This window comes from Chinchilla lanigera, unplaced genomic scaffold (assembly GCF_000276665.1).
Source record: "Chinchilla lanigera isolate Chin_1 unplaced genomic scaffold, ChiLan1.0 scaffold00014, whole genome shotgun sequence".
NCBI lineage: Eukaryota > Metazoa > Chordata > Mammalia > Rodentia > Chinchillidae > Chinchilla > Chinchilla lanigera.
The window spans coordinates 4,034,855-4,062,558 of NW_004955415.1; the positions used below are offsets into that span (position 1 = coordinate 4,034,855).

Here is a 27,704-nt window from a genome sequence, read left to right on the forward strand (position 1 = left end):
CAAGTCCAGCATATGATTATGTTCCAATTTTGCACCCTGGTTTAAGCCCCTACCACCTCTCCTCTGGAAGACTCCAGTGGCCTCCCAACTAGCCTGCCAGCTTCCGGCTTTGTCCCCTACACCCTGCTCCATACAACAGGCTAAATGATAAAACCCTTTTAAGATATGAGCTACGCTCCACTCAAAACCTCCCCCATCTCTGCCTAAAAGCTGAGTCCATCAATGGCCAGCCTCCCATGGCCCTTCCATCTGGCCCACCCCTCCTCCCACTTCCTCTCCGACCTGTCCCTCACTCAGCCCCTCCATCCACACTGGCTCCTTCTTGCTTCTCAAACCCATCACAAGTCTGCCTCCGGGCCTTTGCACTTGCTATTTTCTCTGCCTTAACTGCCCTTCCACAGAGAGTAGCATGACTAACCTGAGGAAGGCCTTCTCTACTCTCTCCTCCCTTCTTCATTCTTTCCAAGGCAGTTATCACCACGTGACCCTGATACACTTTACGCATTCTTAAGTACTGTATATTGTCTGTCTCCTGCCACTTGAATGTCAGGTCTACAAAGCCAAGAATTTTCCTTAGTTTTTCGCCCTTCTGCATGCCTGTTGCCTAAAAAAGGGGCAGACGTTGGTGAAGCTCAAGGGAAGGTCTTAGATGAGCAGATAAGTCTAAGAGACCTGCCCTATGTCTTCACCAGAGCTCCTCTGAAGAATGTTGCCCCCCAATCCTGTCATAAGGCTAGGAAGGAGCTCACGGAAGGGTCCAGACTTGGGGCCCGCCTTCCCCAGAGCCTCAGAGGTCGGAGTGGCAGAGGAACCTGCTCCACCCCCATCCCCACCCCAGGGACAGCATGAGCCTGCACCCCCACCCTGGGCTCGGGGCTACTTGCCATGATGCCGTTGTGGATGAAGCCACGGCGGTAGCGGGCCGGCTTCAGGTGTGGGTACTCCTCCGTGCTGGTCACGCGGATGCTCCACACCTGCTTCCACGCCTCGTACAGCTGCACGTGCACGGGGTACACGCCCGAGTGGTGGGGCGCCACAGCATACCCCATGTCTGTGGGGATGCCATGCTCCTGGGGAGAGGACAGCCAGGCAACGGTGAGCCCTCCCCCCGGGCCGCGTTCCCCGTTTGTAGAATACGAGAGAAAAGTCAGAGGCTACAACAGCGGGGCAGCTGGCCCAAGCCCTCATGGGGCGGATGGGGAAGTCGAGGCCCCAAATCCTAGACCGAGTGACTGGCAGCAGCGATGGGACTGGAGGCCAGGCCTCCTAACTTTGGGCCCCGTGTGTGCCTTCCAGCTCAGGGAGGCACGCGCTGCATCGTGAGGGACAAGGACAGGGCTCTTCCTGCCTCCGCTTCCCTCCAATTAGCAGGTGAACCCAGGCTCACCTACCCGCTCCCACCGACCCCCTCACATCTCACTTTCTGGAGCCCCCAGCCCAGCCTGCAGGCGAGAGCTCGTGCCCAGGAAACACAAGGCTCTAAGTCCTCATGTGACCTCCTGGGCCTCAGCTTCGTGTCTACAGATGGGGCTGCTGCCTTGAGACTTCCAGCAGACAGGGGCTACAAACGCAGCTCACCCCAGGCCACCATCAAGCTGAGCTGCAAAAGCAGCAAGAGACCAGCTGCTCAGACACGCCCCAGCCCAGCCCCTGGCCCAGCGGCTCTGTTCTGTAGGGAATCTTACTCACGACAGCGAACTTCTTGTTCAGGGCCATCTGTTCAGCCAGCACCGACTGGTTGTGGAAGAGGTGGGGCTGCATGTGGCTCCACATGTGGGGGAACCACCAGAACTCCTTCACATACGACAGCAACAGGTCATCGCCCGCATCTTCGGCATCTGTACCTGCAGCCCGCACAGACATTCAGCCCGGCCAGGGAGGCCCTGCACCCTGCCTGGCCCAGAGACCGAGTGCACGGCCATGGCCTGCCCAGGAGCTTCCTGGACGTTATCTGAGCTCTAGTGCAGGAGGAAGCAAGAGCCCGCTTGAGTCTGGGTTGCAGTCTGGAATGTGCCCTTGGATCAGTGAGTGACCCTGGCCAAGACACTGTCCTCCCTGGGCCTTGCTTGGGGTGCATACCAACCTCAGGGTTTCCTCTAGCCTATGCCTGCTAGGATCCTAGTCCAGGATCCACACTGGGTCACTGCCTTGTGTCTCCTGGTCTGCAGAGGCTCTTTACGATGTGCAGGACGCCATAGACAGGATCCCTCCATCCCACATGTATTACTGTAACCGCCCGATGTGCTATGGGTTAAGGCTATAGCAACGATGCAGAGGGACAACGAGCATCACCCTACTTGGCTTTGGGGCTACTGCACATTTCCCCTCCATTCTGACTGCTGGTTTTGCCTGCAGTACAAGAGAGGCTGTCCTCATGGTGGCCCAGGCAGAAGGCAGCATGAGGGAACTGTCACTGCAAATGACTAGTTCCACAGTCCCTCTTCCCTGGTCCCGCAAGGGCCACGGGAAGAAATGGAGAGAACCCAAACAGGAAGGAAAGCATGACCAGTGACCTACAGCCTCAGCCTCCACCCTTCGGAGCCTAAGCAAACCCAGGACGCACACTGTCCCGGGGTAGGTGCAGTGATAAGGAGTTTTCATTTTCTATGCTATGTGGTTCTGGAATGTTATCAAAATTCAATCGAATTCTCTTCCAAGCAGGAAAAATAATATTACACAGTGGGAGTGAGGGGGAGACAAGAGAGTAGACACCCCATCGAAGACTGAAATGCAGGGGGAAGTGTTGTCATTAGCCCAAACCAGCTCCCCAGGGGCTGTGACTGCTTTTGTTGGCTACTGGCTCTGGGGACAGTGGGGTCAATCTGCCCACAGTGTGGGCCGCCAAGCAAACTGCTGCCCTCATGGCATAGCACCCTGAGGATGGAGGCGTGAAGAAGGCCTGGCAGCTGATGGCGGGAACAGGGCCACTTACCTGTATGGAAGAATTTCCCTGAGTAGCCCAGATTGAAGGTGAAGTTTGGGATGTGTGTGCGTAGCTCGTTCTGTGTGTCAAACAGGGCCTGGGAGAGGCAGAAGAGAAAAGCAGGTCTGAGGAAATGCCAGGAGCTCTGCTTCGCCCCCTGAGGGCCCAAGAAGTGGTCTGCATCAGCAGAACCAGCTGCAAAGCTTGCAGGCTCAATGGAAAATGAAAATGTGTGGGGTCGGGGTGTGACTCTATGGTAGAGGTCTTGCCTGGCACAGAAGCCATGGGACCCATCCCCAGCACTAAGAGAAAGAAAATTCAGGACCCTTTAAAAGTTACGAAGAAGGCCAAGAGCACGTGTGCCCACAGAGGCTGCCGCGTGCACACCTGGGAGCCCAAGCCCATGGCGTGAGAAGACCTGCACTCCAGTGAGCTCCGCTGCAGGCCTTGGAAGCTTCACCATTTCTCTGAGCCTCCCTCCCCAGCTATCAAATAGGCCAGATAATCTCTCTCCCAAAGGGACTGTGGGGAGCATGATGTGAGATACTGCACGTAACACTGCCTGACACCTGGTGAGGGATGAGAGATGGTAGCTGTAGTGGTCACTGTCACTGTGAGCCCTGCGTCTTCGCACGAAGGGTTTCTCCTCCTCAGTGGGACGCAAGCCTGATGATGTGAAGGGATCATGACTTTTCCAAGGATGTGCTACAGCTTAGTACCACGCTGTCCCCATGCATGGCACACCCACCACTTTCCGAGCCATGAAGGGACGCTGACCCCACTGGCACACGTAGCTGGACGCCAGGGTCCGCAGGTTAGGGGCTCCTGGGGAACTCACAACCACCTCAGCACCCTGACCCTCCCAGGGCTGGCTGTTGTCATGGCGTCTGACCAAGCCCAAGTCCTGCCTGGTAAGCCTGAGTGCTCAAGGGGTACGGCCTTGGCAAGACACTTCACCTCTGAACCTCGGTCCCCTCTGTAAAATGGCATTCACATCCAGGCGTGGTGGTGCACGCCTATAATCCCAGCACTTGGGAGGCTGAGGCAGGAGGACTGCCCCAAGTTCGAGACCAGCCTCAGCTACAAAGTGAGCTCAAGGACAGCCTGAACTGCATAGCGAGACCCTGCCTCAAAAAGAACCCCCCTGCCAAAAAAAAAAAAAAGCATTCATGACAACACCTACCTCACCCAGCCACGGGGAGGACCAAAGGCGGTGGTGCAGACAGTTGAGCAGAGCCTGGCACTCAATGGCCCTGAACGAGCAGCTTCGGGTGGTATTATGCAAACTGTGCTGCACACACCCAGGAGGTGACATGCATGTCCCTAACAGAAGAGCACAGCTGTGGTCTGTGCTTGGGATTAAAGGGGGAAATGCTGCGTCCTCTCTGACTCACAGGATGGTTAAGAAGGAGACCCTGCCCTGCCAGAGAAGAGCTCTGCAAACTGCACTCAGCTGAGCGCACAGAAGAGGGCGCCCGGTGTGTGTTCTTCTACAGGAACAGCGCTCTTACCCAGCCTCTAGCTTTAGAAATGGGGAAAATAAGAAACGAAGCAGGCATCGTGGGCTCACAGGGGAATAAAGTGGCGCCCTTGTGGGCTCAGCCTGGACCACAGTCTCGCAGAGATTCCACTTGCACAGGCAGCAAGGGCCCGGGTCCAGCAGGACACAGCAAGGCCAGGCCACCTAAGGGGCGTCCTAAGCAAGCAACGGCGTGATCTAGTCTGCTAGAGAGAGGCTGGTCTCAGCACAGTTTCGCTTAGATGGGAGGCCTGACTGGAGTCATCTCAAACCTTCTTTCAGTAGGTGAGCCCTTGAGGAAATGCAAGTTCAGGAGGAAGCATGACATGTAAAAGCAGATGTGGCCAGCTGTGTGGGCAGCCCGGAAGGTAGAACCTGGATGAACAGACTCTGCATCCACACCGCAGACAGCCTGCGACCCCTCTGTGAAACCCCGGGGCTTCAGGAAACAGCCCCAGATCCTCACATCACCCCATCTTACAGCTGAGGCTCGGTGACGGGATGGGACCCCATGGGTCACCTTGCTGACGAGGGTCACGTTAGGACTCAACTCGGGGAGACAGCACCGCACCGACAGGCCTGCGCTGCCCGGGGAGAGAAGCAGCCCTTTCATAAGCCTCTTTCTAAAGCCGCCTGCGTGCATCAAAGAGAAGTCTTGGGTTGGCGCTAATATGTCTCTAACACTCGCTAATCTCCTGTAAGAGAGGACACCCGGGCAGCAGGCACCAGTGTCGCTCGAGAATTTAATCCCCTGTTTTGTTTTCATTGGATTTATTGTTGTGGTTGCCCCTCTGTTCGTGGCAACCATACTGATTCCCATTCCACGAGGATGCTGTGTTCCTTACAAACAGCTTGGTAATAATGAATAGATGAAGACCGTTTTAAAGATTGCTCAGGGGTCTTCCTTTGCAGCTTCTCTTTCTTGGTGATCATTCATTTCCATGTGTGTAAGATCTTGTGGCTCACAAAGTGCTTCTACATACAGTTTTGTTTGGTAAACACTTTCTGGATTCAACACATGCATTACACCATCTATAGATACCTCAGCTAAAACATGCCCCATGTGTGGTTTAAGTGCATTTTCGTTTTTAAAAGTCTGCAGAAGCTTTGATACTGATATAAAATTTGTGTTTATTTGTTTTATGAGACAGGATCACTTTGTAGTGCAGGGTGGCCTTGAACTCACTAAGTAGCCCTGGATGGCCTCAAACTTGCAGCGATCCACCTGCCTCAGCCTCCCACATGCTGGAATTACAGACGTGCACCATCACATCCAGCTGATATAAATATTTTTAAGAGTTAAATATTATATCTAGATTAAAAGGCAGTTTCCACTTCTAGGTTTAGGTGAGTGGGTGTCCACCTCCATAGATGTACACTCGAACTCCACGCCCCAGGTGTAAAATTCCTCTATATTTAATACTTCAACAAAAATTTAAATAAGCTAAGGACAATGGCACATGCCTGCAATCCCAGCTACTAGGGAAGCTAAGGCAAGAGGAAGATCACAAGTTCAAGGCCACCTGGGCAACTGAGACCCTCTCAAATTTTTTTTTTTTTTTTAGATTGGGTCTTGCTAAATCTCTGAGGTACCCAGGATGGGCCTGAATTTGTAATCCTCCTGCCTCAGCCTCCCATAGTGCTGAGATTACAAATGTTCTTCACAACATCCCAGTTCCCTGTCTCAAAATATAAAAAGTAATGCCAGGCGTAGTGCCTACAATCCCAATACTCAGGAAGCTGAGGCAGGAGGACTGCCACGAGTTCAAGACCAGCCTGGACTACATAGTGAGACCTTATCTCAAAATAAATAAATAGCTGGGCATAGTGGCACATGCCTGTAATCCCAGCACTTGGGAGGCTGAAGCAGGAGGATCATTTTGAGTTCGATGCCAGCCTAAGCTCCGAGTGAGTTCAGAGCAAGACCTTGTCTCAAAAAAAATAAAAAGATAAAAGAAAAAAGGCCTAGAGATATAGCTCAGTGGTAAGAGTACTTTTCTAGCATGTGAGAGGCTCTGGGCTTAATCCCTAGCACTGAACACACACACACACACACAAATTTAAATGACACTTGCTCAGCCAGGCATGGTGGCGCACGCCTGTAATTCCAGCACTCGGGAGGCTGAGGCAGGAGGATTGTTATGAGTTCGAGGCCAGCCTACGCTACAAAGTGAGCTCAACGCTAGCCTGAACTGCATAGGAAGACCTTGTCTCAAAAAGCAAAAACATAAATAAATAAATAAAGAATAAATGACACTTGCTCCTAGTAAGAACACTAACAAAAACTCAGTGTCCAGGGTGGCAGATGAAGCCGTGCTATGAATAACTGACAGCACGGGCATGGCAGACAGGGCAGACCGCAAAGGAACACACACAGCGCTGCAGCCCTGCAGCCAGCCTTACCTTCACGTCCTCCACCTTCATGCGGGTCCCCTCCTTGCCCACAAAGATGTCGTCGATGTCCACCAGGATGTAGCGGTCCAAAGGCAGTGACAGGCGCTTCCCAGTGAGGAAAGCCACAGCGTCCACAAAGACGAGTTTGTGCAGCCAGAAGTTGAGGTTATTGCCGAACAGCACCCGCTGGATGCCATCGTGGAGGCCCAGGTCCTGCACTACCGTGGCGTGCAGCGCGGCGTGCAGCCCGGCGTCGGCTCCCAGGTGCGGGATGGACTCGGACGAGCGTGTCTTGGCCAGCAGCACCGGCTCGTAGGTGGAGTGGTTGGACTGGAACACGGTCCAGTCCTCGCCGGGCAGCACGCCCTTCTCCACCTCGCTGGGCCGCGTCACGTAGAGCAGCGGGGACTTGGGGTTGATGCTGCAGTCCTTCAGGCCCAGGTTCGAGTGCAGGAACAGGGGGAAGCCCTTGAGCTGTGCGCTCAGCAGGCTGTTCTCGTTGGCCTGCAGTCGGCAGGGGACAGGGGAACAGCGCGTGAGATCTGCAACTCCAAGGCACTTGGGATCTTAGATGGGGACCAACACCAGTGATGTCAACAACATCCACAGTATCCGCAGCTCACCATACCCTGCCCCGTCCCACGCGCCCCCACAGTAATGCATCAGCAACTCTGCGTGACTCACTTGCCAAGCCTGGCAGTGGGTCCACATACTTGGCATGCAGGAATGCTGTTAATCCTCCCAGCAACCCCACAATAGAGATGTTATCACACCCATCTTACAGACAAGGAGACTGAGGCTTGGAGAAACTAAGTCAGGCCCAGAAAAGTCTAGTAGTCGAAAGCAGTTGATACCAGGCGGCCTGGTCTTCAGCAAGTTATCTCACCTGTTTGGGCCTCAGCTAACTCTGCTGTAAAATGTGCCCAATCCCAGGACGCACCTCCAGGGTGGAGGAGGATCGAGGTTAGCACTGGTGAAGTGTTCGGCACAGGGCCTGATGCATGAGCGTGTGCACACCCAGTCCTCCCCTCAGCCTTGGGACCCACTTCATAGGCCAGCTTGGAGACCAGGCATAACGGCCCCGAGCACGGCCCTTCAAGGCGCAGTGCACCGCGTTGAAGGCCAGGTGGTCTGGCCCGGCGTCTAGGCCCAAGCACCATGCTCAGTGGCCTGGAGTTTCCAGACGGGCTTTGGCCACAGGGCCTTTTCTGCAGGAAGAATCTCTGTGGGCACACACCATTGCTAGGCCTTGAACCCCTGCAGAGCTACTCTACTGCTCTTTTTAGAAGTCTTGCATGGATACAATGTAGGGATCAATGAGGAAGCCCCTTCTGGAGTGGGAAGCAAAGGCACTGACCCCAGGACCCCAGAGGCCACCCTCTCAGGGTTCCAGCTACCAGACCCTCCCAACCCCGCTTCTTCCAGGGCCTCCTGGCAGCCTGCAGATGACACCCAGCACCCCCGGCTCAGCTTGCCTGGCCTCACGCCCCTGCAGCTCACACCCTCCCTCTTCCTCCAGCCGCTCTCTGCAGAGCACGCCATCGGTCCTTGTTCCCATGCTATTTTCTTTTTTTTTTTTGGTTTTTCTCCGGTACCAGGAACCGAACTCACGACCTTGCGCTTGCCAGGCAGGCGCTTTTGCCGCTGAGCTAAATCCCCAGCCCCTCCCATGCTAATTTCATTCTGTCTTCCTGGCCTAGCAGACTCCTGCTCATTCTTTAAAACCCAACACAAAACCCTCTTCTCTGCACCAGCCTCCGAGGGACCACATTAAATTTTAAGTCAGCTGCAACCTCACCGCAGTGGAGGCAGTGACTGCTCAGGGTCTCTCCCACCAGCCTGCCAGCCCCGGGGCACAGGGGTTACTGTTCCCCGCTCAGGCTACGCTGCTGCCGCCTCTGGAGCTCAGGAGCCTCGACCCCATTGGGAGCCCACAAACAGTTTTGGTTTCATTTTTTGTTTCTCTGATTTCTTCTGCTTTGCAGTGCTAAAGACCAACCCAGGGCCAGGGCCTAGTGCAGGCCAGAGAAGCTCCAGCCCTCCTGCTTGATGACCAACTGGATTTATTTAAAAATAAAAGCGAAATAGCCAGTACCTGGCTCTGTTCATTCCACAGCTACTGTATTCATTGTGTGGGAAAATGCATAAAGCACACAGCAAAATACAGTGAGAAAAACAGTGTGCACAGTGTATACGGTGACAAAAACCAGATGAGGTCCCTGCCCCATGAACCTTAAGAGTAATGCAAGGAGGAGAGATATCCACCAAAAACCACAGGAATGAACATAAAACTTCAGTGTAACACATGCTATGTGGAGGGGTCCACAGCTAACGGCAGCTGCTTCCTGGACACAGTAAGCTGGCTGAGAAGGCCCGCTGGGAAAAAGGGCTTGGAGCTAATGAGTAATTAACTAGCAGACAAAGAGAGACCAGGTTCCCAAAACAGCAAGTGCAAAGGCCCTGTGGTAGGAGAGTGCTCAGTAAGATCAGAGAATACCAAGAAGCCAGCAGAGTGATTAAGAGGAGATGAGGCAGAAAGACCTACAGAAGCCTGGAGGCTTGAAGTGGTAGCAGGAAGCCAGCAAAGACTCTATCAAAGGGTACCAGGTCAGGGCTGACAGGTCCTAGTTTACATGCTGAAAAGATCGATGGGGCTGCTGTGTGGAGAATCAGTGGGTTGGGACAAAGCTAGAGGAGAGAAAGGGCGGGGAATGATTCAGGAGAGGGGTTATGTGCAGGACACCACCGGGCTCGCGGCGGGGTAGTGCACCCGGGCACACTGCCGGGCGGAGTGGGAGTAAAGTCCCAGCGCAGCCCGTGCCCCAGCACCAGGCCACCTGCTCAGCAGGGCGCCTTTCACAAGTCTCCACAAACAGGGTTCCTTCTGACTCCACAAGGCCTCTGCAGGGCCGTGCCTTGTAAACACGGTCAGGAGCCCACACGGAGCCCGCACATAGGAGGGGAACCTGCCAACACCCCCGCCCAGTCGCCTCCTTCCGCGGCAGGCTCCCCGCGAGCCAGGACAGCGCTGGACAAAGGCGGCAACTGCGTGGGCCAAGTCGGGGCCAGAGACACCTCGGGCCCTGTCCATCACCCGCCGAGGCCTGGGAAGGCACGCTGGACCGCAAGCGCTGAGGGATCCCATTTCAAAGTCCCGATCCTGAACTGGCTGCCAGGTGCCGGCGGCTCAGCCAGCCGCCCAGACATCAAGGAAGGGAGAACGCCAAGTCACTGAGAGGTATCCAGTGGGCAGCGGGAGGGGCAGCCAGGGACGGGGCGGAGAGGCCGGGCAGGACAGACTGGAGTGAGGACCGCTCTTCTGATGGGGCGACCCAGGCAGAGGAAGGAAGACCTCTGAGCTGGAATGGGAGTCGAGGGTCCAGCACAGTCTGCGCTGTCAACCAGCTGGGCCCTATGTGGACCGCCCCCTCCCCGCCCTGGGCCTCGGGTCCCCCCAGGCCACTCTGCTCTGTCTTCCATGGCCTTCCACAGCTGGGCTAGAGACAACGAGCCTGGTTATCAAATCATGGCTCAGCAGCGTCATTCTGCTAAATCCTTTTTGGACATCAGGTCCTTATCAGAAAATAACATCTCTACTTCACAAGGTAGCTGCGGAAATTAAACAGGGTAACACCTGCAGGGCAAGGAGCTGGGTGTCTGGCACAGCCCAGGCGCTCACGGCAGAGGGCAAGGAGCCGCACCAGACCTCTGCCAGGCTGTGCTCAGACCCGGCCACCCAGAGTGGCAGGCTGAGGAATGACACTGCCAGGAGCTAGGGCTGTGGATGAGGAGGCCCCAGTTCCCACCCTCCAGGCCTCAAAGGGGTACACACTCCCCAGAGTCACAAGACTGACAAAGCGCTACCTCCACTTTTGCTGCGCGAGGGGATGATCGAATCTCCTGAGAGGCAGGCATGCTGGTGCACCTGTAATTCTAGCACTCTGGAAGCTGAGGCAAGAGGATCACTATGAGTTCAAGGCGCGTCAGGGATACACTGTGAGACCAGCTCAAAAAAACACAACTCCTGTCAGCTGCCACTTACTGAGTGGTTCGGGGGACCAGGCATTGTGCTCAGCGCCTCCCATCCACAGTCTTGTTTCATCTCCAACCAAGCCCAGGGGCGCAGAGCTGTAACTGGCCCCACTTTACGCAGGGGTTTGCACAGCCTGTCCCAGTTCATGCAACTTCTGAGCGTCAGGAAGACCGGACCCAGGGCCTGGAGGGTTACACTCCTGCGGCCACGCTGCCCTGGCATCCAGCTGTGGTGGGAAGGGAGCCGAGCATCTCCAGAGCCCTGCCAGCCACAGGCGATGCTGGGCAAGCGCCGGGCACAGCACCGCAACAAAAGGTGCAGAAAGAGCGGACATGCACCCAGCCACCAGGGGGCACACGTTTCAGCCAAAAAACAAAGGCTCTGCTCAAAACCAAGGGGGTGGGGGCCGCCTTATGCAGCTGGGCAGGAAGGGGACAAAAATCCCTTGGGGAGTGTTCCCTGCCCCTCACTGGGCCTCCCAGCAGAGCTGGGGTCCAAGTTTTCGTACCAGCTGCCCAATATCCCCTTTCACTGCCGCCACCTTCTGCGTGGTCCCTCTGCTGGGGCCTCTGCTGCAGATTCCTATTAAATAAATGGTGCAGCCTCAGGACTCACCACACAGCGGCCTCTGGAGTCAAGCTGTGCACACTCGATTCCCGGAGAACACTCAGAGGCACCTCTCCATGCCTCAGTTTCCTTCCCTCTTAAATCAGGGTGCTACCACCTGCCTCAGAGACTGGCTCATTACCAGGAAGTGAGCTAATTCACATAGCGCATGTAGGCAGCGCACAGTGCACTGAGCAAGCTCTCAATAAATGTCGGTCATTCTGACAATTTTCAGGCCTGGGGCTCTGAACCAAACTTAATGAAGTTCATGGCAGGAAAGGGTACAGAATCCAGGAGGAAAGGGAAAAAAACCAACCAGACAATGGAGAAAGACCGACTTATGCTTCTGTAAAGCCATAAACCAGGCCAGTGCTCCCCAGAGGGTGCTCTGTGAAAGAGATCAAGTCAGGTGGGGAACCAACCTCGCCAGGCTGCTCCAGCACAGGACTTCTAAAGGCTGCGATCTCCTGGCTCACAACACGTCTGAGGGGCAGAGCCTCCTGCCGCATTACCGTGTGACAGAGCGTGTCAGGAACCTTCCCCCAGACCAGCGCCTCCCAGCACCGCGCACAAGGTGCCAGGAAGCGGACGCTCCTTGTCCTCCTCCTCACGCACACCGAGCAAGAGCCCTGCGCACTCCCTGTCCCTTCTGAGTGCAGGGCTCTTTAAACAGAAAGCCGTGCCACTCCTCCCCTCACTTCCTTCAGATCGTTCTGTCAAAGAGAACTTCCACAGCTGGCTATCGAAGACAGTGCCACCCTCCCACTACCCTTCGTGCCCACGCCCGCTCTGCTTCCTCTTGCACTCATCGCCATGTGGGACAAGTGCCCTGCATCCTGTGTTTACTTGTTTGGTGCCTGTCACCCACCCTACCACACACAAATGTCTGCTCCATGAGAGCTCCCCGAGGGCTTTGTCCATTTTGGTTCCCGCCATGCCCCAGTGCCGAGCACAGGACCTGGAACACTCTACGTGCTCAGCGCACGTTTGCTGAACAAAGGACTAAACGTCCCCCAAAGCACCCGACTACAGTCCCTGCTAGTACCTGCCTTCATCATGCCTGACCACAGCCTTGGGACCCCGCATGCACTGTGCCTGACCACCCCTCCTCAAAGAGAGATCCCCCATGACAGCCGTTCAGCAGGGACCCCAATCCTGCCAACTGCCCGGGGAGCCCCACAGGGCCCAGAGCAGGTCCTCACCTACCCACTGGGATTTCTTCCTCCTCTCTTTCTCAGTGCAAAATGGCTCTAGTTTGGAAGGGGCATGAGCTCCACAGCCCACTGCAGGCAGGAGGGAGAACATGGGGTAGAGGGCCCCGCCCCCTATGTCTGGGTTCAAACCTCAGCTCCCCACTTAGAAGGCTGCACAGTCTTGGATATAGAATTCAATCCTCTGAGCCTTTGCTCCTCTGTAAAATGGGGATGCACCCCCTCCCTTGGAAGGACTGCCATGATAGGTTTCAAGGGCCCCTAGCAGAACACGCCTTCCTGCATACCTTGAAGAAGCCGATGATGCCCACCCCGTAGGCCACGCAGTACTTGTCCAGGAGCTCCCGGTTCCAGGCGTCCAGGTTGACGTATTTGAGGATGTTCTCGTAGATGACGAGGGCAAAGCGGCCGCGGCCCTTGTCGGTGAGCGTGGGCATGTCCCCCTTGCCCGGCGCGATCTCCGTGCGGTACTTGAAGCGGCTGGACTCCAGGATGGCCACCACCTCCTGGCCCAGCTGCGAGTAGAGGCTCTCTACGAACACCAGGACCAGCGGGTCTGTGCGAGAAGGGGTAACCGGCTGCACAGGCTTCAGCGGCAGCAGGCGGCTGGGGGCCACAGGCGGCGGGTCCCCGCAGTCGGACTCAGGGGCGTCCACCGAGGGCTCCAGGCCCCGCTTCCAGCCATACAAGTAGTAGGCCGAGACGAAAACACTGAACAAGCAGAAGATGAACAGCAGAAAAAGGACAGCCTGTGGGGACACGTGCCGACACAGCCTCCGGAGGCACGCCAGGGCAGGCATCCTGGCCCCCGAGACCTCAGCCACCGGAGGCCTGGCCTGCCCTGGCCACCCCAAGGCCCCACGCAGGAGATGCAAGAGCTGTCCACTGACCAAGAAATTCACAGAGACTTAGGAAGCGAAGCCCTCAGTGGGCAGTGGGAGTGGAGGATCCGGGCCCCGGCCTTCCTCCCTGCCAGGGGCGCAGTCTGCAGGCTGGTCTTGCTCCTTCCTTCCTCTGCGCCCCTTTATGTCACCATGGCAAACCCCCACGTGGTCCTGCGCAGAGCAGAAGTGCCCCAGGGCGTCAGGGCCTCCTGGGGGTGCTGGGCAGCAGGCCAGAGGACACAGGGCCAGTCAAAGGATGCCGCATGCCACTCACACAGGAGGGCCACGGGGCTGTGGAGAGAAGAGCAGAGAGTCAGTGTGGGCTTCGGGGGCAGCTGACTCAGGTCCTCAGGAGGCAGCCCGAGCTCACGGGCCGCTGCCCGACCTCATGGCATCATGTTGAGGCAAGCAAGCTCTGTAATCTCCCTGAGCCTCAGTTTCCTCATGACTGGACTGGGGCCAACAGTTAACAGTACCCACCTCACAAGCGGGTGAACGATCAAGTCCATAACCCCTTAGGCATCTACAGTGGTGCCTGTTATTTTTTCATATCATCAGAGCCCAAAACTGGGCCAAGAAAAATTCAGAAGCAGGAAAGATAAAGTACGACACTAAACACTTTCGAGACCTAGGAGCAAGAGGTGGAATTCTAAATCAAGACCAACATCACATCCTGCTCTTCCCTGCCCACTGATCTCTGAATGACCCAAGCAGCCCCATCCAACAGGGGAAAACATCGAGCCTCCCCGAGAAGCAGGCACGGCAGGGTTCCAGCCCAGGGCTTTGAGGCACCCTGCCTTGGCCACCCGAGGCCTCAGCACCTTTCCTGCATGGGACACTCATCTGTAACCCTGCTCAGGGCTGTGGCTGCGGGATGCCTGGGTAAACGAGCCTAAGGAAAGTGGCACAAGAAACATTCAGAAATGGCTGCTGTCACCACTTACTCCGGATCAAGCATGCCTCTGTCGCGCCTGGGGTACACGCTACAGGTACAGAGGGTAACCCTGGACATCAGCTGACCAATCCTCGCAAGGTCCTGGACTGACTGCAAGGGACAGGTGAGGAGGCTCTGCTCACTGAGCCTCTGTTTACTCAGGCAGCCAGAACTCTTCCAGCAGCCTGTACCCCATGCCCAGGCCATGCCCAGGCCATGCCCAGGCCATGCCCCTGCACCCATCTCAATGGCAAGTTAACTGAGACCCACAGATACTGTCAAAGGTCCCAATTCCCTTGCCCCCAGCAGCAACCCAAATACACTCAAGCACAATTCAAAGCCAGAAAGTGAGATTTCCCAGCAATCCAATGGGCAGCCTTCTAAGGATCACAGCCACCGAGAGCTAGCAGGAGTGCTCCCCACACCAGGATGGAAGTGCAGGACCTAGACAGCCACAGCAGGAAGACAGACATGCACGTGGCCCTGGAGGTGACGATCCCTGATGTCCCTCCCAGCCCCCAAACTGTACGACAGCATGCCAGACCCCCAACAGTTGCATTTCCAGGAGTTCACAGTAGAGGCAGTCACTGCAGAAGTGTGTAAAATATCCCCCACAGGAATATGAATCCCATTGAGGCTTACAGTAACAAATGCCCAACAAGGGGCGGATTGTCTTTAGAGATTACAGTGCAAGTATATGATGCAGTCCTGAGTAGCCTGGGTAGCCATTCACAGTTATGCTGCAAAAGGACATTTATTGACATTCACCATATACATTGTTGAAGTGGAAAACATCTATAAAACAGTTTGTATGTATGGTTGTGCTTGTGTTAAATATTTTTATACACAGTCCAGAAAGTGGGACTAAATATGAAAAAATAAAATGAAAACTGTTGCTAACACTGACTATCTCTGGATGATTTTCACCTTCTGCCTTTGTTCATGAAATGAAGAAAGGAGCCGGACGGCAGGTTTGGTCCTAGCTGCACCAGGAATCGCTGTGTGACCCTCAGTGCAGCCTCTTCTGCTCTGGGGTTCCTGCCTGTTACAGCGGACTTGGCCAGATGGCCTCTGGGTGCTCTTCTACCTCCGATGCTCCTCCCTGCAGGCTTTACTACATGCCGGAGGAAACCTGGGGGAGCACAGGCAGCCGGGACAGCAAGCCCCTACAGTGCAAGGAGGTGAGTGTGGCAGGTGGGGAAGGAAAGGTGTCTTAGGTACTGAACCGCTCTGGAGCGGGAGGGGGCACTGCAGAAGTTTCCTGGAAGAGGTGGCACCTGAGTGAGCTCAGCAGAAATGGGGCTGGCCAGGGTCAGAGAGAATGGTGCATGCCATGGCCTGCAGATAAGGGAGTGTGTGGCGCTTTCCAGGGACTCCCTGCATTCTAGGTGAGAGCAAGGCAAGGGAGGGCAGGTGTCCTGACAGCCAGAAAGACTGGACTGACTGTTCTTGTTTATGCCCAGTGCACACAGGGTGTCCTATTTACCACCGATAAGGGCTGCCTGCCGCCACAGCCAAGCCCCACCCCGTGGCCTGGGGCCAGGACAGAAGTACAATGGGTGGGGAGGTAGGGATGCCCCATGCTGCCCTGCCCACATTGGCCACCCAACCCCAGGGAATGGGGGGAGCCCCTGAATGCTGCAGTCCCTGGCCCTCTATCACATTAACAGCCTTTCAGCACATAAATGATGCAATCCAGACAGTCCCAGGCATCTGAGGGTCAAAGACCCCTGTGGGAGTTTGACATTTTCAATACAGAAAATATGCACAGTAAAACACGCACATGGTTGCCAAGGCCGGGGCTGAAAGGATGAACAGGCAGAGCCCAGAGGATGCTCAGCAGAGCGAGACCACTGCACGGGGTACTAAAACCACGGCTCCATGTCATACGCCTGTCCACATCCAGCGAACGCGCAATATCAAGAGTGAACCGACTATAAACCATGAGCTCTGTGTGAGAACCATGTGTCTATGCAGCTTCACCAACTGGTGGGGATGACGCTCGAGTGAGGATGCTGAAAATGGGGATGGAGGGGTTCACATATACAACATGGGAAATCTCTGTAATTTCCTGTCAGTTTTGCTGTGACCCTAAAACTGCTTTAAAAATATAAACTTAATATATATATGCATATGTGCGTATAAGTACACATGCCCCACTTACTCATATACTGGGAAATGTAACACTGTCAAGGAATCCAGATCCCATGCCCCAGACAGACTGGACCAGAAGTCCTACAGCAGTGATGGCGAACCTTTTAGACACAAGGGCCCAAACTGCAACCCCAAGCTCATTTAGCACAAAGTGCCAATACTGCAATTAAACCTGAGATGTTGGTTTAGAATAAAACAACTCACACATTAATGTCTTTTGTCTTAAAAGAAAAATATCCGTGCCATAGGTTCACCACCACTGACCTACAACACACTGGAGTCAGGTGGCTTCAGTTCAAACCCAAGTTCTACCTAGTAGCAACATAACCTTGGGCAAGTTACTTCTGAGTGCCTCAGTTTTCCATTTTGTAAAACAGTACAATTTTACCTACTTCCCAAGGCTGTGAGAACTGAATGAGCCGCCGTGTGAAACGCTCCACCACACACCTGGCACACGCACCAAGGCTCTGTCTGCCGCTGTCCTGATGCACGCCTGTTGCTTATTTAACGTACTCACAACAACATTTCTCAATATGGACAATAACTTCTCGCACAAAGCACTCTGGAGCTCATCTCTCTGGCTCAAGTCCCTGGCAGCCCAGGAATTCGGCAGAGGTGAGCGCCCTGATTTCAGGGAGGGAGAGCGAGGTGGGAGGGCGCTTCGTGCTTGCTCTGTGCGTGGAGCAAGCAGCCTCAGCTGCCACTGCTGGCTCCTCTCACCACACATCTGAAGAATCCCATCTCTGGAGGAGGCCGAGGCCTTCCTGGGGGACTGGGATAAGGCCCTGGCAAAACCCAGGTCACAGGGAAAGTAAGGCAGCCCCAGCCCCCAGAGAAAGCCAAATGTCCTGGGGAAGGGGAGAGCCACTGCTCTGAAAACAAAGCGCTGACCACCCAGCTTGCTGGCAAGTGGGCCTCAGTAAGCTTCCCTGCCACCCACTCAGAGGCCCACTGCCAGCGCTCAAGCCTTTCTACCCCGCTGCATTCCAGAGCCCCTGCGGCTCGGCCCGAGGGGTAAAGAGCTGGGGGCTTCCAATCCCCCTGGAGCCCCCTAGCACAGCTGGAGCTGGGGCCTCAGTGCCCTTACTGCCCCGGGCGTGCTGACATCATAATCACCAGCCCTTTTCCGTAACCCACAGCCTCATCCAGCCAGTCATCCATCGTGGTCAAGCATCTAGGGCTTTGCTAATGGGGTTCCCATTGCCAAGAATGCCTCCCCCAACCCGCTGGGACACTTACGCATCCTTCCCCATCCAGATCCAGTGTCCTCCTCACCTCTCTGAAGTCATGTCCAGCCACCACCCATCCTGCCCCCAAGGCCCAGTGCTCCGGGCTCCCGCCCACCCCACGAGCAGCCCGGAGCTGGGAACCAGGCCCCTAGGGCAGATGTGTGCTCTTTGGCTCATACAACGCTTTCCTCTAATCTGGAGTTAGCTAACATGTTAAAATCTGATTTTACATACAAGTCAGCACTTCTAACTTCTCTTTAAAAAGGGAATGGTTGGCCTGGAGTGGTGGCGCACACCTGTAATCCCAGCACTTGGGAGGCTGAGGCAGGTGGATCATTGCGAGTGCGAGACCAGCCTAGGCTACAAAGTGAGCTCAAGGCCAGCCTGAACTGCATAGCTAGACCGTGTCTCCAAAATGACAAAAAATTAACTAATTAATTAATTAATTAAAATAAAAAGGGCATGGTTGGCCTGGCGTGGTGGCACAAGCCTATAATCCCAGCACTTGGGAAGCTGAGGCTGGAAGGTCACTTTGAATTCAAGGCCAGCCTGAACTGTAATCTAGTGATACCAAGCTCACATCAGCTAAGATGCACACAGTGTCTGCCTCACGAGCCACATATTCTCCAGCCCACAGTCACCGCTTCCCCCACTTGCACCCCGCCCGGCACCACCCACCCTTCAACCTCAGCCTCCGCACAGATGTCTCCCAAGGCTGCCAAACCCCCAGGGCAGGACCAGGACTTACCAGCTCTGCACTACACAGATAGACCCTATCCTGCACAGGTCCTCGGCAAACACAGCTTTGCTTTCTTCTTGGCCCTTAAGTCTTGGGTGCCCCTAAGGGCAGCGGGCGAGTCTGAGTCCTTGTGGAAGCTCTCACTCCCCAAGAGCCAGGTTTTTACAGAGAACTTGGGATTTGAGCACCTGTTATTATTCCCACTTTACAGATAAGGAGAAGGCTCCACGCAGAGAGCCATAAGGAAACTACTCGTGTGTGTGTGTGTGTGTGTGTGTGTGTGTGTACATGCGTGTGTATAACTGGGGATCAGATTTTACATAGAAGTCAGCACTTCTAACTTCTCTTTAAAAAGGGAATGGTTTAAAAAGGAAAGCCCAGGTCCTTCACACTGAGCTACATCCTGATCCTTTTTATTTTTTATTTTGAGACAGGATCTCACTAAGTCATACAAGTTGCCCATGCTGTGTTCAAACTTTCTTCCTCCTGTCTCAGCTTCCCAGAGTGCTGGAATTACAGGTATGTGCTCCCAGGCCTAGCTTTTTTTGTTTTGTTTTTTGAAACAAGGTCTCACTATGCAGTCTTGAATTTGCTGTGTAGCCCAGGCTGGCTTCAAGCATGAAATTCTCTTGCCTCAGCCTCCCAAGTGCTAGGATTACAGATGCGAACCATCACACCTGGCAGGAAACCACTAAATATTGATTCAAGAAAGTTTGATGGTTTTATTTGTTTGTTTTTACGTACCAAGAATTGAACTCAGGACCTCACAATTGCCAGGCTGATTCAAGTAAGTCTGAGTTTATTCTTTTCCTCCTCCATGAAACCCAACAGTTTCTATATAACAACAAAAATAGCATTATAATTATCATATACTGAGGCCATACCTTGAGTATTTACTACAGGCCTGACACTGCACTATGCACTTTTCATGTCTTATCTTGTTTAAGTTTACTAATACTGTCATTATCCACATTTACAGGTGAGGAAAATAAGACTCAGGCAGGTTAAGTCATTTGTCCAAATTCACAAAGCTATCCAGTGGGACAACTAAAATTTGAATCTAGACCCCATAAGAGGGGGTATTCCAGAGCTTGCAAGGGACCCTTGGCTGGGGAGCATGAAGTGGACCTTAGCTACCAAAGCCTCCAGCCCTCAGCCAGTCTCCTACCTTGTTCTCCCAACCATAGCCCCAGCCCCAGCCCCAACTTTCCCTGCCAAGGTGCTGGAGATAATGAATGAGATGCTCTGGTTGTCATGGAGACACCATGGCAACGCTGCACTTTCCGGGAAATGCCACAGTAACTGTGGCCACTGCTCTAGACTTGAAAGTCACTCCCTTCCTCACCTCCCTACCCAAAAGTGCTCTGGTCCCCCTAATCCTCTTGGGACTCATAACACAAGGGGGGCCTTCTTATACAGCAAGCTGTCCAGAGACTGGGGCTGGAGAAGGGGTCCAGCTTGGGCCCTGGATGAATGGGTAGGCTCCAGGAATGAGACCAGAACTCCCTGAAGGCAAGCACAAGACTGAGCTAGCTGTGCCTCCAATGGTGAAGTGTGCCCAATAAACCAACCCACACATACTTGCACCTACTATGTGTCTGCAGGCTCCTGGCAAGGGCTGTGTGCTCATCCCATTTCACCCCAACAACCCAAGAGCCGCCAGCTGATAGCATCCCAATTAAGGCTCAGACTGGAGTCTGCCTTCCCGAGCTTGAACCCTAGCTCTATTACTTACTGACCTTGTCATCTCTGTGCAAATTTCTTAACTACTCTGGGCCTCAGTTTCCCCAACCGGTTTACATTACTTAATCTATCTGGAGGGACAGCTGCCAAGACCAGAAGATGATCTAGGCTAGTAAAATAATTATCCATTTAACAGATTTAAAAACTGGAGGCTCGGGGCTGGGGATTTAGCTCAGCGGCAAAGCGCCTGCCTGGCAAGCGCAAGGTTGTGAGTTCGGTTCCTAGTACCGGAGAAAAACCAAAACCAAAAAAAAAAACTGGAGGCTCAGGGAAGAACTGACCTAAGGCCATGTATCAAATTCCCAGTGGTCCAGAAAGAAATGACAGGAGGTTGGGCTGAAGCCAGAGGAGGTGAGGAAGAGGACAAGCTCCAGGAAGGAGTCTGCTTCACCCTGGGAGCGGGCAACAACCAGATGATTCATCCCGTTCCCTCAGCCTGTTATTTATCAAGCTCTACCAGGTGCCCGGCACAACCCTAGGCCCTGAACAAGCAGTGGTGACCCAGACCTTCAAACAAAGCAGGTTATAAAGACCTTCGAGCATCTTGCTTTTCTGTCTGGTGTGACGCTGCTGCTGCAGGGTGACTGGGGGAAGCCTTCACAGCCCAGTGTTCACGCAGCACGCTTCACTTCCGGGCTGGGTCATTCCTGACAGTGCCTCCATGCGGCCCACGGACTTGCACACACTAACGCACACACACATGCAAGGGCAAAGCCACACCCTCTCACCACATGGACATGCTCGGAGGAGGCATCACCGGCAGCCTAGGCTTTGGGAGGCGCAGGAGGGGAGGGCTGAGAGAGGTCAGTGCGAAAAGCACCTCAATGGGTAGCAGGGCTTGCTTGGGCAGGGAACTAACCTGGTGAGGAGCAGTGGTGGGAGCAGGCACTGCCAGACCCACAGGCACCCACCCAGTCACACCCCGTGGCTGAGCCTGCCCCTCCCAGCCTGCCACACCCCCAGCAGTCACACCACCACCCACCACCAGCCACACCCCACTCAGTCACCCTGCCACAGCCTGCCCCACCCACCGCGTCCCGCACAGCAGAGAAAACCCTCCACATTTGCTTCCCAGCTGTGCAGGAGCTTCTCAGCACAATCATACCCCTGGGATGCGGAGAGGGCAGAAGTAAATCTCTTCTCTGATGGTATCACGGTGCCCCCACTGCCCACCCCACGCCCACACCACCCACACCACCCACAGTGTGGCCTGGCCCACGGCCAGCTGCCACCTGCCTGTCACCCACACCATCACACCACCACCAGGGCTGCCACCAGCAGGGACTGGCAGGAGCCTGGCTGGGAGTCACAGCACAGTCCACTCTGCAGTGAGCACAGGGGGACACAGGCCTGGAGAGAGGAATGGGAAAGAACCCCAGGCACTGAGCTGCCAGTCTGCCCACTGCCACCGAAGCCCAGCCCACGTTCCTGCACGCTCCGTTTCGGCTGGGAGTGGCACTCTGCCAGCCCCTGTGGGGAGCACTCTTCTGCCTCCCCAGGCCAGGGCCAGCGGCAGCTGTCTCAGGGAAACCCTGGCCTCCCACCTCCTGCACACCTTCCAAGGCCAGGCGACCACCCACCCACAGCAGGTCCTCAGAGCCAGAGCCATCACCCTGGCTAATGACCTTCCCCTTCCTGAGTCTGCAGCAGGGAGTATCCAAGCTAAACGTAGCAACAACAGTGACTTCCACTCCTCAGACTCAGTATGCCTACGTCACGGCTGTCACTTCACCCTCAGCAGCATCACGACCTACACTCTCCCCACCTCACAGGTGAGGAACTGAGATCCACAGCATTGACTGGTGAGTTACTGGGACCCTCAGCACAGAGCTGGGCTCTTCCTCTCTCTGTCCACCTGAGATAGCTGCCACTGCCAGGTGTCCTACACATCCTGTTCTCGGCTCCCTTCTGTGTGTATTTTAACATCACCACCAGTGGCTAATAAGAGCGCCTAGAAGCAGCGTCACAAATGCTCCACTGATCAGCAGGCATGAAACTCAGCTTAATCCACAGTTTTCAACTTGAGAATCTGTCCTGGGCGTCCTGGCAGGCAGCAGGGCCCATAAGAAAGCCTTGGGAACTTAGACACCACTTGCTGAGAACTGGTCTTTCTCCCCACACTGTCTGCGCTGAGTACACATTTGTACCAGGTCTAGAAAAAGGGTTTACCACGCAAACAACCTGGGTGGCCTAGGGGCCGGGCCGCTGCCCTCGGGGCCCAAGGACAAACTTTCCTGCTTTACCTTCCTCATCCTCACACCCCAGAGGTGGTGCCACCGCACACGCAGTGACAAGGAACTGCTCCTCACAGACAAGGAGACTCAGAGAGGGCAAGTCAGTGAGAACGGCCTTTCCAAGCCCACCTCGAAGTCCCTCTCATTACCCCAGAGGGTCCCAGTACCCGCATCCCACCCATGCCACTCCTCGGCCAGGTCCACAGCCAGGACGCTGCTTCCTTAGGCGCCCAGCCAGGGACTGCAGGCCCGGTTTCTCCAGTGACGGGTGAGCCTCGCACCAGCAAAGCTTACACAGGCAGAAAGCAGCACCTCCCTCCAGAAAGGCAGGACCTCAGCCCAAGGGTCCTCACCTTGCCCACTGAGGGGTCCTCCATGAGAAAGGTGGGGTGGCAGCCCCCAGGCCCCAGTCGGTGGTCTTGTGCTAAGGGGGCAGAGGCAGGAGAGAGTCAGAAGCAGGCCATCTCAGCTGGCAGAACGACTCAGGGACAATGGTGACCAGCAGCCTCATGGGTTTGGTGCATGTCAGGCACAAGACCAAGCACTTCCCCATCATTACCTCAGTTATTTGTCATTTATTTCCAATGAAGTAAAAATAATTGTTGTCTGGAGCTTCTCCCGTCTGCCTGCCCTGCAGAGGAGCTGGGCCACCCAGTACGAAGCTCCCACATGGCCAGCTCCAGGCTGCCAGGTGTCCCAAGAGGTTCTGAGAAGCAGGACCACAAGGGGCCTCTATCTCACAGATGCTGAGCCAAACTCCAGAGCATTAGCATTAGCACAGGCTCTGAACAACCGGGCAATGTCACCTCCATGTGGTGGGGATCCGAGGACAGGGTGCTGACAGAGAGGAGGAGACGGTTCAGCAGCTCCAGCACTGCTCAGAGGAGCAGCACCTTCCCTCTTCGGTGCCTCTGCTTCCTCGGCTGCACAAGACGTGCGGACCACAGCAGAAGTCTGACCTTCTGGGGGTCACAGAACCTTCTCAGAAGCTGATGATGGTTGCGAGCAGACTCTGTCCCCAGACACACAAATTTAGACCAGCCCCTACTGAAAGCCACATAACGAACATGGAAATGCTCCAGCAGTCCCTCATCTTTGACAAGCCCTGGCTCTCCTGGACTAGACAAGACTGAAGCCACAAATGTCACATCCAAACACCCTGGGACTCGTCATTCTGTCTCCCTCAGGGCCCTGAAGGCGATCTTTCACTCTGGAACCTGTTGGGCTCAGGCAGATTTGCGGATGGGTCTAGCTGTACACAAAGAGGTGCTGCAGAACCCGACATTTCCTTCACACTCCTCTTTCCCCACCACAGTCTGCCAGGTCAGCCTGGGCCACCACCCTGGGGCAGTGCCAGGAGCTGGGATGCTTGAGGAACTGGCTTCTGGGCCTGACTACAGCTGAGCCCTGCACCGAGCTCCAGGCCAGCCATACCCACAGGTCTCCTGCATGGGTAGGCACACACAGTGTGCACACAATCAGACACACCTGGGATGACTGGACAGGGCAGAGGGCTTGGGAAGGTAGCCAGGGGGGCAGGGAAGCCAGGACAGACTAAGGGGAGCCAGGGAGAGAGTGACAAGACCCACCGGTGTCCCAGGAGCTCCAGGCGGCTGCTTGGCTCCTCTGCACTTGGCTATCTTCTTAGTGGATCCACACGCACTTCACACGGCTGCACCTAATCCCAGAGCCAGAACAAATGGCATTACTGTCAGCCCAGTCCCCTCCCTAGGAGGGAGGGAAGGCAGAAGGGAGGGAGGTGGCCCTAGGGCACCGTCAGCCACCAACCCCATTCCTGGAAACCTCCACCACCCTCACCACCTCCCTTGCCAGGGCCACCAGTCCCTACCTCCTGTGTGCAGACAGGAGGCCCTCCCCCTAAGTCTGCCTCAGGCCTGGGGGTCCCGCAGCAGGCAGGGCCCCACTTGGAGGTGCCCTCCATGGGCAAGGAGAAAGCATGTCCCCAACCCTCATGCCAGTGGGTCGTCTGGTCCCTCTTAAGAAAGGTGGCAGCCAGGAGTGAAAAAGCCCACCTTGGCAAAGAGGACAATGGGCCTCCAGCTCTGCCTGATGTCCCATGTGACCCTAGGCAAGGCCCTTCCCCTCCAGGCCTCAGTTTCCTCACCTTTCCCAGGAAGAGGAAGACTGATATCCCCTAAAGATCCAGCTGGTGGTCAAAGTGTCTGTGACACTGGCTTTCAGCCCCAGCTGTCAGCTGTCAGGCCCTTCCCTTTGCCCCACCCATAAAGGAGGAAGAAAGGTGACTGGTGGAAGGGCAGAACATACTGGAGCCTGTGCCGCTGTCAAAATGCTAGAACCAAAAACACTTTACAAAGCTGAGGCCCAGAGAGGAGAGGCAACTCAGCCCTGGTCGCACAGTGAGCTGGAAAAGGACAAGCCAGCCGAGGGCAGCCTGGAGGTTTCCCGTCTCCCAGGGCTGGGTGCTTCTGTGCAAAAACCCTTCAAGTGTCCACCCTAAAAGGTGTGTGCCTCCTTAGAGGATGCCAAAAGTAAGCGAAGGCCCTCTGCTAACGGCAGAATCTCAGCCCCAACCTCAGCAACAGCGGAGAAAAGGTGTTTGTATGTCTGGGCCTGGGATGGAGGCTGGGCCGAGCTTCCGGCCTCTCACTCACATTATGAGGGTGGCCTGGGGTCCTGCAGCCACAGGTGAACCCCTGGGAGCCCTTCCGGGGATGAACAGCCACCAGTGAACCGGCCCAGCAGTGGTGATGGGGAGATCGACGCAGAACTCCCCAAGACCGGCTGGCTCTGGAAGACACCAAAGCCCCGGGAAACTAAAAAGCATCCAGGCCCCATGGCGATAGTGGGGCCGTGGGGGGCTAGCACACAGGAGAGGGAAAGCTTGGAGGCGTTCGGAGCTGCAGAAGTCCCCTAATCTCCCAGAGACCTGGTGGGCACAACACACGACCTGCTGAGACCAAGGAGGCATCACCCAGGGCCACATGAAAGCAGCTGTGTCCCACCCCCACCCCCCGCTGGGGCTTGTCACCATGACAAGAGCCTGCCGCCAGCACACCTCACAGCTCATACCTCGGGTGTGAGGGGCTGGGCACACTTCCAGCAGGCACAGCTCGGGGTGGGGGGCGGGTGGTCCCTGTGGGCAGAGGCCCCAGCTTTCTCTAGAGCTCAGCCTGCTGCAGGGCAGACATAGCAAGAAGTGCCAGGTGACCTACTTCAGCAGGCCACTAACGAAGGGGACCAGGGCTCAGTGAGGCTCCTGAGGTGCCTCCAGGTGTCCTCAACAGTGCGCGGGTCAGTGCCAGACCAGACAATTACCAGGACTGCGCTGGGTAAGCATGAAGGGCCGGGATGGAGCCCCAAGAAGGTCCTCACTCCGTGCAGCCTGCACGCCCGCGTGGCACCCTTCGGAGGACTGTGCCCACAGACCTCGCTTGCCTCGACCTCAGTCCAGCCCTCGACTCACCTGCCTGTGACATCAGGCAGCATCGCTCCTTTCGGGGCCTTGTTTGTATTCACACCACATGATTTCATGGAGCTTCTACTCCTGAGCTGGGTGACTCTGCAGGAAGCATAATGACCTCTGGCAAATCCCCAGAAATGGGCACAACAGCCCCAGCTCCACATAATCCCACCCCCAACCCACCACACCTGCAGCAGAAAGCACTGTGTACAGCTACCCCAGAACACCAGGTGCTGGGCTCTTTGCTAACTTCACAGCCTCCACATCAACAGGGCCTCATTTTGCAAATGTGGAAACTGATTCACGCAGGCTAGGCAACTTGTTCAACCTCAAACCTAGGAAACACTTAGTGGAGATGCAATCCAGCAACTTCTAGCTCTTAATCCCCACATCCCATTGCATCAGCCGCTGAGAGCCCAAAACCCACCAGGCCTGGAAAATACACAGGGTCTTTGCACCTCCTACATTTTCTAGCACGTAATGCTGGGGCCAATATGCAAGGCAGCTGGGAGCAGGCAGGGCTGGGAAGCCTGTGTGGGCGCTGGGCATTCCACACACTACCAGCCCACAGCCAGCCAGCCTTTCCTCACTGTGGTCACAACGTCCTTGTCGCCATCCGCACACGACAGCCACCACCTGCCATTTGTAAATCGTTGCGCACTCAAAACTTTTTCACAGGAGTGCTTTGGTGGTACATGACAGTTCTGTAAAAGCATTGTTGGGATTTCTTTCCCTTTTCTTGGAAAAGGAAAGTAGGGATTCCCTGGGGTGAATGACCCCCTCAAAAGGCACACAGAGAGGTGCTGTGTGAGAATGAACCTGGGCCCACCTCCTCTGCCGCCCTGCACAGGTGTGCGTCTCCCCGGTACTCCCACCAGTCCTGACGGGACTTTGTGACAACGTGCGTGTGACCGTGACACCAGCTGAGAGTGTGCTCCACGCCAGCTCTTCACATGTGCTCTCAGGCACTGGGCCCCATCATCCCGTTAATTAGTGTTGCCACTGCTTTCACTGCACAGATAGGGGATGCTGAGGCCCAGGAAGGTGGGCCATCATGCCCAGGGTCACCAGGCTCGGAAGGGGCAGAGCTGGCATTCAAACCCACGTAGTTGGGCTCCAGAGCTTACGGCCTAAACCTCTGTGCTGCACAGCTGTCTGGGAGGCTCCACCTCAGGCAGCCATTGGAAGGGGACAGGAGGCCAGACACATTAAGTAGTGCGTACAACTGGCAGGGCATGGCAAGATTACGATAACAGGAGGGCAAACAAAGCTCTCAGGAGCCTGCAAGAGGGAGGCTGGTATAAACCTCTGTCTGGGCAGTAGGCCAGGAGTCTGAGCAGAGGACATGGGAACAGAAAGAGGTGACAGACAGGAGGGGATGCCGGGTGAGACCTTGGTCAAGTGCCTTGCTTTCTCTGGGCCTCAATTTACCCAGCTGTTAAGGAAAGTCCCTGGAACATCTCCAGAGCCCCTGCTGTCCTGAAAGGCCCTTGGACCCTGGGAAAACAAGCAATGCCCAGTGACGCTCTGACCACAAGCCCCAGGGACTCTGAAACGTCCTTGGCTGTCCTGGCACAGTTGAGCTGCTGGAAAAGAGGCTTGCAGCAGCGAAGGACTCAGCTGGCATGCCTGGGCACCAGTGAAGTGTGGGTCCTTAGG

General features: G+C 55.5%; 1 protein-coding gene across 2 annotated transcripts in view; it reads right to left on the reverse strand.

Moving 5' to 3' along the window:
• Ndst1 (N-deacetylase/N-sulfotransferase (heparan glucosaminyl) 1) overlaps positions 1-27,704 on the reverse strand; it is a gene marked incomplete in the record, with an annotated part of 61,786 nt that overhangs the window by 17,713 nt on the left and 16,369 nt on the right. Inside the window, 6 exon segments of one of the 2 annotated variants that reach the window (XM_013512250.1) lie at positions 885-1,070; positions 1,690-1,844; positions 2,933-3,020; positions 6,846-7,340; positions 12,974-13,861; positions 24,193-24,281. In XM_013512250.1, coding sequence (XP_013367704.1) covers positions 885-1,070; positions 1,690-1,844; positions 2,933-3,020; positions 6,846-7,340; positions 12,974-13,486 — 1,437 coding nt within the window. 2 annotated transcript variants of the gene reach the window in all.